Genomic DNA, 12500 nt, shown 5'->3' on the forward strand with positions numbered 1-12500 from the left:
GCTATTATATTTAAAAAATATGAAAACATTTTTGACTGGTAGTGTAAATTCAGAATTGTGAAATGCAAATTCAGAATAAAAAAAACAAATTATAAATCTTGAAATTCTGTGTTCATATCTTGCCTTATATATTAATAATAAATATAAATACATCTAATAGTGCCTTCTTTTCTCATAAATGCAAGAAACAAAGTCCAAATTGTGAGATATAAACTCAGAATTGCATGAGAAATGCAATGTTTCCAGAAACTTGCATTCTAATGCTCATATATTTCACAACTCCCAAACTCCAAAAGAGAACATTTTCATTCTTATTCCACTGAAAACCAAGTTCAATAGGGAATAATGGCTTGTTATAGTTGTATTCAAGGTGAAGTGTTTGTTTACCTGCGTGTGAGCTTGGATGTGAGCTTTGTGAAGAGGTTTGTTGATCCGCGGCTCCGGGACTGTGAGAGTGGCGTGGCATCGTGCGATAAGGTTGGAGAGGCAGGAGGTCCGTTATAGGTGGCCGTGCGTCGCTCCCTCAGCTGGCCTCCGTGGAAAGTGCTGCGGCTCAGTGTGCCTCGTGGGAAGCGCAGGCGGTCCGGAGGAGTCGCGCTACTAATGCTGTGGGTGGAGGCACCGGGGTTCCGCTGACTCGTCTGAGCCGTGCTCGTACTGAAGAGAAAAGAACCAGAGTCACAATATGATGAAATAGGAAAATCAGCAAACGCCGTTGGTTACATGTACAACCAAGTTGCCTTTAGACATTTAAAGGGATAGTTCACCATAGTTTCATCAACACATCCTTATATCATTCCAAACAGCAACAAAATATCAAACCAAAACAATAAATCAAACAAATAATGTAAGACCTTTTCTCAGAACTAATTTATGTGATTGCTTTTAATAAAGCAGTGTCTTCTTGATATTTAGTGGATATACGTAGTCAGTTCCCCACAAATTCAGGTATCCAAGAAGAGCAACCACAGGTTTAGTTCTTCATATTAATTATGAACATGTTATACAAATGTTTGAGTGGTCACTATTATAAGTTTGTATATTTGTAGTTTTTAAGTGGCATACACTACCAGTCAAAAGTTTTTGAACAGTGAGATTTTTAATGTTTTTTTAAAGAAGTCTCTTTGGCTCACCATGCCTGCATTTATTTGATCCAAAATACAGCAAAAACTGTACAATTTTGAAATATTTTTACTATTTAAAATAACTGTTTTCTATTTGAATATATTTTAAAATGTAATTTATTCCTGTGATCAAATGTAAATTTTCAGCATCATTACTCCAGTCTTCAGTGTCACATGATCCTTCAGAAATCATTCTAATATGCATTTATCTGAAATCATTTTTTTTGGGGGAAAGAAATTATTAAAAAGTAATACTTTTATTTAGCAAGGATGCTTTAAACAGTTAAAAAAGTGTTGATAAAAACATTTATAATGTCACAAAAGATTTCTACTTCAGATAAATGCTGTTCTTAACTTTCTATTCATCAAAGAATCCTGAAAAAAATTCTACTCTGTTTTCAACATAATAATAATAATAATAATAATAATAATAATAACAATGATTTTTGAGCAGAAAATCAGAATATTAGAATGATTTCTGAAGGATCATGTGACTGGAGTAATCACAGGAATAAATTACATTTTAAAATATATTCAAATAGTTATTTTAAATAGTAAAAATATTTCAAAATTTTACTGCTTTTGTGGTACTTTGGACCAAATAAATGTGGACTTGGTGAGCAGCAGAGACTTAAGAAAAAAAACATTAACTATCTTACTGTTCGAAAACCTTTGAATGGTAGTGAATAGTGTATATATTATGTTACATTTCAAACTAACAAACATCTATAATACTGATTCAACCACAATTTAACCCCAGCAATCTCTGCTTGACAAAATTCTTAATCTGCATATGTGTTTCTTGCACCCTATAATCATCTCAACAGCTCTTTTACTACTGGTTTACTAGGTTAATGTAGTTTATCACCTATATTAGTGGGTTTAGACACAAGGAAGTTAGTCATCGGTTTAAATGGGAAGATGCAGGAAATCCTCAAACGTTAAAATGCAACAGTAGCTCCATGACGAGTCCTCCTGGATTGGTTGAGACACTAGAGGGATGAGACGAGGGTGGCGGGAAATCAAAGACGCAGACAGTAGAGGTCAGAGGGCGTTAGAGAGGAGTGCGATGGAGAGACACACTAAGATTAGCGACAGACGCTGAACTTGTCTTTACTTGGGCCTGAAGAGATCAGAGGTGCCGTCATTGGGCGGCAAGGTGGCGCGGCAGGTGTGTCCGGAGGCCGAGAGGGACGTGGCCTTTTGGTGGCGCAGACGGACTGAGGCTGATGAGCTGGCGAGAGCGACGGCGTATGCCGTCGGACTCGTGCTGAAACATCCCGACATTTCACTCAGGCTGGCCAACGGCAGGCGGGCAAATAAACAGCAGTGGGATGGATCAGACATAGTATGTACGAAGAAAGCAGAGCATGTGAGATAAAAACTTAGAGCAGCTTATGTAAATTCCCCTACAAAGGACTAGCTTAACAGGAAAAGTCTGGATCATTACTCACTCTTATGTCACTCCAAACCTATCTGACTATTTTGATGAAGGTCAATCCAGTCCAGAATAACATTGGACCCCATTGACTTCAATTTTATAAATCAAAAATCTTCAAAAACATTTTATTTTTCATAAAAATACACTACTATTTAAAAGTTTGTGTTTGGTAATATTTTGTAATATTTTTAAGTCTCTTATGCTCATCACGGCTGCAGTTATTTAATCAAAAATACAGTAAAAACTGTAATCATGCGAAATATTATTACAATTTAAAAAGACACTTTTCTATATAAATATATTTTAAAATGTAATTTATTTCTGTGATCCAAAGCAGAATTTTCCAGTCTTCAGTGTCATATGATTCATTATAATATTCTGATTAGCTGCTGGGTCATTCTATAATTGTGTGTACATCTCATGTCTGTGAAGTATATTTTTAATATATTTTTATCAATATAAAACCCCGATGCTTAATTTTTTAGTACACAATTATATTTTCCTCAATCACAAATTATACTATAAATTAAAAAAGCTATATATTTAGTTCAAAAATGAAGTTTATATCACACAGCCCTGGTATTCAGCTGTCCAATTTTGTAAAGTTGCTCATTCTACTCTGCATTTAAGCATGAAAATTATCTTAAATATATTTAATAGTGTTGCCTTCATTTAGATTAGGTTATCAAGACATTTGGGTGTGCTCTTCAAAAATAATAAGTGTTTATTGTGATACAACTTGTTTTATTTGTGTCTGAAAAACTATTGTCAACTAAGCTACCCATTAGAAACCCCCCCTCAAAAAGGAATGGTTTGTCCCATTCTCACATAATTTGCACAGTATGATGATATTTCCTCTAGAAGCACATGGATGAAACACTAGAAGTTATGTTCTCTCTCTTTCCCCCTAATATTGGTTAAACTAGCAAAGAGTCAAGAGTGAATTAATTGACTCAACAGTGTTACACAAGTATTATTGCTGCACATTTGAACAAGACAATTTAACTAAAACTTATGTTTTGTTTATGAAAATATATTTCTAAACATACCACATGCTAAGTAGTTCTAGACTTCTGTGTTGAGTATAGGTCCAAAACACTAAAAATGTCAACTGTGTTGCCTAGTAAAGGTAACATGATGGACAGTAGCAAACATAGATGGTATTTCACGCACATATTCCTACAGATCACCTTTCTTTATATAGCACTTTATACAATATAGATTGTTTCAAAGCAGCGATGTAAGCGATTATAGAATTATATTACATTATAGAATGACCCTGCTCAAGAAACATTTCTTATTATCAATGCTGAAAACAGTAATATTTTCGTGAATCCCAAATTAAAGTTTCGAACAGTAGTGTATAAAGATTTTAAGTAAAGGATGATAAATCGTTCACTTTTGCTTAAGCTATCCCTTTAAGACTAGTCAAATGGGTGTGTGACTTTGAATTCTGCGTATCCCTAATATGGGATTCAGCACATGGTTTGTCTCTCTCTGTGGACTGCATGGTAAATCTAAGTGGTTTAGCATGGCAGACTGGCACAGCAAGGCTGGCCGTTGTTTTTTTGTGATACGTCATTGGCGTGAGTCAGCAGGACAGAGGCCTCTTTGTGAACTCAAGAAAGTGTAATGCAAACATCCCAAAATGAATCCGGAGGGACCTTGTCCTGGTGTGCCCATGTGTCATATTCTCCATCTGTATTTCCGCAGATCTTCACCCAAAAAATGAATCAATATATACAGACAACACTATCACAATACTATGGAACATAATAATAATTCCTGACCTCTATAATTTCCACTGCACATATTCAATTTTCTAGGAGAGACTTGTAGTGATTGGTTTAGAAAGAAAATTATAAGCATTGTCCTTTTTTTGCTTATAATGTGTTAAATAAATGATGGCATGTAAAAGTATTAATATTATATATAATTATTACATTATATATATATTCAGAATATTTTGACAAATACTGGTCTTTGAACTGTAATTCAATAAGCATTTAACTCATAATGCTACTGATATCAAATGAATTATGTTAAACTGTGTAAAGGATGTTTAAAAAAAAAATGCAATTCTGCAACTTTTAAATTCGAATCTGATTAATTCTACAGCCTTAGAAGCTACAGTAATAAAAATCACCAATTCATTCTAAGGTCTACATGAAAAAGTAATGTAATGTTAAGTATTAAACCAAAGCTCCATATTCAAATATTGCATTGGGGAAAAACAAACAAACAGATGAAGCTTCACAAACATGAAGTTCCATAAACCTGTAGATGAGAACCGTTTTGGTGAGAAGTTGAGTGAGGATGAAAAGACACAAGTTGTTCCTTGTTGTCAAGTTTTGGAGCAACACTGTGACGTTTCCTGTAAACCACTTAAAGGGAAAAGGGAGATTTACAACCTTTGACCAAAAAAAGAGAGGTCTCAGGGACTCACCTGTTCTCTTTGCCGTTCTGGATGACGGAGTGGCGGTCTGTGGCGTTCCTCTCACTACACACGTATGTGTTTCTCCTGGTCATACCGGTAGACACAGAATTGCTCTGCAAAAATACATATTATAGTGTGAGTCTTAATCAGTGATGCACTGAGATGAAACATCAAAACTAAATTGAAATTTTGATTTAGCCAAAAATAAATTGTTAATAATCAATTAATTAATAAAATTATTTGCTTATCAACACTAAAGCAAGAAGTTGTACGTAAACATTAAAATCCACATGAGGCAGGTTTCATATCAACTTTTTAATTATAGAACTGTTTCTACTCCAATTAGTTAAAATAAAAACACTTCATTAAAAAGTATTAATGTATTAAAAAGTATCAAAATAACATTTATTGTTTGAATTTCCTATAAACTTGACAGAATTTGACTGTTTTATTTTAAAAGTAGCAAAGCTTATTGCTATTTTGATAACTGAATGATAGGCATGCTACAAATAATGTTTAGTGAAGTTTTGTTAATGAATAAACTGAAAACAACATTGACTGAAGGATCTTGGTTTATCAAAATAAGGATCAATTAAAAACAAGAAATTTATATTTTTTACAGCTGACATGTTCACATGACATTTGCCTAATTAAACATCCTAGTTTCAGTCAATGATTTCAACTAAAAACTAAAAAATAATTGGCAGATGCCAGCATTTTGGTGCATAACTACTCTTGATGATTCATAAAATAACTAAAATAACAGATTGATGTATATAAGCAACTTCTTGTTCCTACCAGTGTTATTTTTCATTACTTTAGCCATATTTGGAGTTATTTATTTATTTTTTTTAAGTTTTACTAGTTTTGTTGTGTTTTATCATTTTTTATTATTTTAAATAAATGTATATAGTTTATAATTTATGTAGTATTTATAAGTACATCAAGCTGAACTACATAGCCAAAAAGTTTTTAATCAGTTTTATATATATATATTTGTTACAGGGGCAATACACCTGGCTGTAAATGTGCCAGAATTTGCCAAAAAAGCTATTTTTCATCTGTAGACCCTAGACGGAATGTTAAAAAAGTCACCCTAAAAACAAAAAACAAAAAAGAGCAAGTTACACACAAATACACACCATACAAAGAAAAAAAAAAAAAAAAAAAAAAAAAAAAAAGTACTATAAAATACAATTACATGATTGCACATAAAACTCAAACTAAAATACAATTATAGGAACGTTGGATTCTCTTCAAATCTTTTTTCCACAAACAATGACATTACAAAAGATCTTGGGTGGTACCAACTCACCCCAGGGGCACCGGCGCTCTTTTTGCGGTCAGGAATGTCGGCCTTGTTTGGGTTGTTGGCGTTGCCCAGCATGGGGCTTGGTGGAGCCATGCCACGGCTTCCAGATGAGCTGGACTTACGTGCCTGTGCACTGCCCTCTTCTTTATGGTCACTTTCTGCAGAAGTGGTCTGACTTCTCTTGGGGTAACCCACCGAGGGAATGGTTGGACCAGCTGTAGAAGAGAGGAATGGCGATTAGAAAGACTTACAGACCTCACAGCACTATTTGAAGTCCAAAAAGCATGCTCACCCTGGTCACTGTAACGACGCTGTTTCTGGTTGGAGGAGACGTTCTTTTGGACTTTGAGGTGAGATGGTGACTGGCCATTATTGTGCTCGCTATTAGGTCTGGCCTTCGCCAAAGAGAGGTTACTGCTCGAGCTGGAATCACTCACCTCCAACTGTGATCACATAAAACAAAATGTAAAAACTGCAAGAGACAGCAACACTTTTTTCTTATGTTTGGATGTCTAGCAAATGCAGGACTGATGCACAGTGAGAAATGAGTGAATGTTACTGATAGGATAACCAGTGATAATAATTCATAATCAGATGTCATATATAGCCAGATGTCTAACTATTGGTATAAAGATTTGTCCACACTACAGCTCATGCTGTTTTTGTTTTTGTTTTTTTCAGGCAGGGCAGGAAAGGGTTGTCTAACCGACATGACCTTTATGGGTGGGTAAATCTAAAATCAATGACACCACAATAATAGAGCAGAGTGCTAAGTGGTAACTCACTGAAATAAAGGTACAGCTATTTCAATAAAAGGTTTAATAGATGACGTCAAATACATGAGGGCAAAACGGTTACATTTTGTGCTTAAATTTTTCAATGGTAGAAACTATAAATCTGCAAACAAAGCAAATGTATAATTGCAAGAATATGTATGATTGTGTCTTGAGACTAGGTCCTTTTGAATTTATATTCATCAAATAATCCTGAAAAAATGTAAGATGAATTTTTTTAAACACCAGATTAGCATATTAGAATGATTTCTGAAGGATCATGTGACATCTTGTTATAAAAGATATTTCAGATCTATACTCTAATTTTTTTTTTTTTTAAATACATTCAGCTGATACATTTTTAAATAAATCAGTTAAGCACACCTCTGAATAAAACAGTACAAAAAATAAAATAAAATAAAATAAAAATAAATAAATAAAATAAAATAAAATAAAATAAAATAAAATAAAATAAAATAATGTCAAAAACCAATGCACATTGCAACCAAACGGCTGTAAAAACCAAATGAACCAACTCACCTCAGTGGACTTCCTTCCTAACAGCAGGTAGGTAGCTGTGATTTCATCGTACTTCATCCTGGTTAGAGATTCGTGGATCTCCTCCCTTGAGTAACCCATTCCTACCATGATATCTGCAACAAATCATATACCAGCAGTCAATGTTACCAGCTGTTTGAGAGTCAAAATTGGTTCTTCTATAAGTTTTTCAAGGGCCTCAACAGACTGGAGTAATTGCTTTTGTTCAGTAGACTGATAAAAACCTGTGCATCTTGAGTTACATGCATTTTAGCCAACCCTGAACATTAAAAAGAAGTTATAACATCTTTATTCCAAATTCTTCATGAAAAATGTCTGGCTACTTTGTATCTCAACAGCCATCATAAGTAAAAAAGAGTGTTCTAGTATAATTCCTGATATCACGTTGGGTTTTCTACGACAAAAGCCATAAGCAACTCTCAATGTCGTCACAGTTTCACATGCTAGACTAAATGGCCTTTGCTCAACTGAACTGTTCCTGCACTAGCTGTAAATGCTTTTTGGGATGCAGAACTGGGGGTTTAGAGATCAATGGAGAGTCAGAAAGGCAGACGGGCCTGCAGCAGCAGTGGAAAGAACAGAGCCCGTCTGACCTCAGCTACCATCGACCCCTGCACTCTGCTGAAACCCACAGGCACACCAAACACTAATGGCGTCACGTTGAAAGAAGCATGCCAGACTAACAGCTTTTGTTGAGCAAAGAAACGGTGATTGACTCTTAGGACATTACGCAATGTGATAAAGCCAAAACATCTAAATATTTGGATCTCCCTTAATGGCTCTTGTGAACCATAAAGCTCTGGCTCACTCCCACAAAAACTCACCAATAACAATAAAATGATGAGTGGGCAGGAAAGATCTTATTGCGTCAGAAATTTCGATTCTGTTTAGTCTATCCAGCTAAAAACACAGCAAGCAAGTACGCAAATGCTTATTGCAAATGTGATATTGTGGCAATTACAAATTTCAGTACTCAAAAGTTGCTTTCAAATGTGCAATTAAACTGGATACTACTATTCAGGTACACTATTATTCATATGTTTGTGATCAGTAAAATTTAATACTTTGATTCACTAAATAAGCATATGCATTCAATTGATAAAAAGTGATAGTAAAGATATTTACAATCTTTTACAAAAGATTTCCATTGCAACTTCTATTATACACACTGCCGTTCAAAAGTTTGGAATCAGTAAGATTTGTTTTGTAAAGTTTCTTATGATCATCAAGGCTGTATATATTTTTAAAAAATACAGAAACAAAAAATCTAATTCTGTGAAATATTATTGCAATTTAAAATAACAGTTCTTTATTTTAATATACTTTAAACTATAATATATTCCTGTGACACAAAGCTGAATTTTCAGCACCATTACTCCAGTCCTCTGTCACATGATCCTTCAGAAATTATTTTAATATGATGATTGACAGTCAATGTTAGAAACAGTTGTGCTGCTTAATATTTTTTCAGGATTCTTTAATGAATAAAAAGTTCAAAAGAACAGTGTTTTTTTTAAAAACAGAAATTTTGTGTTACAATATACACTATTAATCAACAGTTTAGGGTCAGTACATTTTTCATTTACTTTTATTACTTTTATTCAGCAAGGATGTGTAAAATGGATAAAAAGTGATAGAAGTGATAAAGTTTTCTATTTTAAATAAATGACGTTCTTTTTAGCATATTAGCATATTAGAATTATTTCTGAAAGATCATGACACACTGAAAACTAGAGTAATGGCTGATGAAAATTCAGCACTGCATCACAGAAAAAAATTGTAATTTTAAAGTATAATAAAATAGGAAACCAATATTAGAAATTGCAATAATATTTCACAATATTACAGATTATTTCTGTATTTTTTGATCAAATAAATACAGCCTTGATGAACATAAGAGATTAAAAAAAACATTAAAAATCTAACTGATCCCAAACGTAAAAAAAAAAAAATAAAAAAAATAAAATAAAATAACACACACACACAGACACACACACATATACATATATACATATACATATACATATACATATACATATATATATACATATATATATATATATATATATATATATATATATATTTATTTATATTTGTATTGTTTATTTATTTATATTTGTATTGTTTACATATATATATATATATATATATATATATATATATATATACACACACACACACACACATATACACAGCACAATTGTTTTCAGCATTTATAAAAAAAAGAAATGTTTCTCATGCTGCAAATAGGCATATTAGAATATTTTCTGAAGAATCATGTGACACTAAAGACTGTAGTAATGATGCTGAAAATTCAGCTTTGCATCACAGGAATAAATTACATTTTAAAATATATTACAATAGAAAAGAGTTATTTTAAATAGTAATAATATTTCACAATATTACTGTTTTTACTGTATTTTTTAGCAAATAAATGCAGCATTAGTGAGCATAAAAGACATCTTTCAAAAACAAACAAAAAACACTTTAGTTTAGAGACCAATTCTCACATGCATATTACTAGCATATGATTGTTTATTAGTACTTAGAAATTATAAGTACATCAATTAATATTATTAATAAGCAGCAAATTACAAGTTTGAGGCAAAAGTCATAGTTAATAGCTAGTTAATAGTGAGAATTGTTCTCCAAACTAAATGTGGCCAAACTTACTAACATTTTTTTTGAATGGCAGTGTAGCTAATGATAAACATGTCTAACTAATTTTCTTAGAAAGATTCTCTTTAAACTGTTGCTCCACCATGACAGTAGTTGACCCAATAGAGAAAACTCACTGTACAAACAAAACTGAAGTGAATGCATGCTTATAGCATCACTGAAAGTGCAATATAAACGTGTTATGAATTGTGCTTTGACAGAATTGAATGATGCAAGTGAGTGTTTACATGTTTTTGTGCCTTAAACTAATGACCCTTCCCCTAATTTCAGAAAAAAATCCAGCCAAACTGGGAAGTTTCACAATTAAAACCGAGAGTTCTGCTTTTTTATTCAAACCAGTTTTGTGGAAACTGCAGTAAAGAACATGCGATCATCTGCAATATGCAAACATAGGACGGTGGTATGAACTTGTTACTGGCACCCATGCAATCTTGTTGCAAATAATCTTAAATAAAGCTTTTCCTTTGTGTGTGTTTAAGTACTTTAAGTTCAAAATAAAAACAATACAAATTTTAAATGTAAAAGTCAGATACCTTAAAGACTTTGTTTCTACAAATAATTGGATGTGAGAGTGCTGATTTCATACCGATTCTCTTCTGATCTGAAATGTCGAGCTCTGGCTCCACAAAAGGCTTGAGCTCGTCCTCTTCACAGCCTGCGTTGATCCATCGATCCTTCATGATTTGCTGAAACAGACATACACAGGGCTGTGTGAGAGGTTCTGCTGGGTCATGAATATGCATGATCATGCAGGAAAAAGAATACATGTTTTAAAGTGGGTCAACTTGAAGAATCTTGATACAAAATACAATCTGTTCCCTAAAGGTGGGACAGATTTTTTTGCAAAACACTGCTGTGCAAGTAACAATGACTCCTTAATATTAAGATAGAACCTGTAAATGTTAAGGTTTTAGATTTATGCAATCATATTTATAACATTTTGTATATCACTTCATCATATGTAGTGCTAAATAAAGTGGCCTATATGAAAACTAAGCCACATAAATATTAAGGAGTGGTATAAAACACACTCGAGTGCACAGAGCCTCTCAAATCCTCAATTATTTATCAGCGGACGTCATTTCATTCTGAGTTTCCTGTAACAGAACTATAATTCAGCATGTGCATTATGGGCCGTCAAGTGAACAGTATATTTCCTGCACCTAAAGCCCCCAAACACTGGAGGCGCTGTTTGACTGGGACTCTGAACGTGTTTAAACAGGGTGTGTCTGGTCATGAGCTTCATGTTAAATTAACTGGGGAGAGAAAGCATGCTGTGATGGAAGTGTGCACTTAGGCTAAAGGTTGTGATGGAGGAAGGAAAAGAGATGAGATGACATGCTTGGTTGTGTTTTTATTGGAAATGTGGGAGAGAGGTTTATATGTTTTCATTAATTAAAGTGGTGCCTTTTATAAACACTATACTTTGGTGTCCCATTTCTGTTTTAAAACATTAGACGTATAAATTAAAATCTTTCTTTTTATTGTAAGACCTACTGAAAATGTTTGATTAACCATAAACTGAAAAAATAAACTAAAAGTAGCTTGTTAGAAACATATCAGAATCCATCGATTCAACCCTGTTACCTAAATTAATGTAGATAAAAACAAGATTATTTAGGAAAAAGTGACCAAATATTATTCTTTGTTTTTTTTGGGAAATAACTATAAGGCAACATGTTATTATTCACTTTATTATCATTATTTTTTAATTTCATAAATGTAAAGTATTTAGTTTAGAAATTAAAAAATGATTTTGGAATATTCTGAAGAATGAATAACTAATTTCTTCTAAAATTATTATTTTTTTCTAGAAATAAAAATCTATAACTAAATATTTTAAAATTTAATAAATGTATTTTTAAAATTGTTTTATATCATTTCATATATTATAAAGTGGCCCATTAAAAAACAAACAAACAAACAAAAAAACAAACAAAAAAAGATTTTAGAAGATTTTGGGGGAAAAAAATGAATGAATGAATTAATAAACATTTTTTAGTATGTAAAAGTTATCAAATTTAAAAAATGTTAATGCATTTAAATGTTGTTAATTATTTCAAAATCTTCTTAAATCATTTTTGTTTTTTTCTGGGAAATAAAAATCAAAACTAAATATGTAACATTTAATACATTCATTTTTTTCTAATTGTTTTGTATATCATTTCAAACATAA

The 12500-nt window shown here is 32.6% G+C and overlaps 1 protein-coding gene across 13 annotated transcripts in view; it reads right to left on the reverse strand.

The window, feature by feature from the left end:
- Positions 1 to 12500, reverse strand: part of mark3b (MAP/microtubule affinity-regulating kinase 3b) — a 73089-nt gene that overhangs the window by 10618 nt on the left and 49971 nt on the right. For 9 of the 13 annotated variants that reach the window (XR_007830023.1, XM_051139245.1, XM_051139253.1 and 6 more), the window contains exons 10-16: positions 10911 to 11010; positions 7628 to 7740; positions 6607 to 6757; positions 6318 to 6529; positions 5012 to 5115; positions 2242 to 2421; positions 388 to 657 (exon numbers count right to left, since the gene is read on the reverse strand). Coding sequence is in view for 12 of the 13 variants with exons in the window: in XM_051139245.1 (XP_050995202.1) it covers positions 388 to 657; positions 2242 to 2421; positions 5012 to 5115; positions 6318 to 6529; positions 6607 to 6757; positions 7628 to 7740; positions 10911 to 11010 (1130 nt within the window). In the remaining variant the exon portion in view is untranslated. The remainder of the gene's footprint in view (positions 1 to 387; positions 658 to 2241; positions 2422 to 5011; positions 5116 to 6317; positions 6530 to 6606; positions 6758 to 7627; positions 7741 to 10910; positions 11011 to 12500) is intronic. The other 4 variants (XM_051139248.1, XM_051139249.1, XM_051139250.1 and 1 more) reach the window with 1 other exon arrangement.

The sequence above is a fragment of the Labeo rohita genome, chromosome 20 (assembly GCF_022985175.1).
Source record: "Labeo rohita strain BAU-BD-2019 chromosome 20, IGBB_LRoh.1.0, whole genome shotgun sequence".
In the NCBI taxonomy this organism is placed as follows: Eukaryota; Metazoa; Chordata; class Actinopteri; order Cypriniformes; family Cyprinidae; genus Labeo; species Labeo rohita.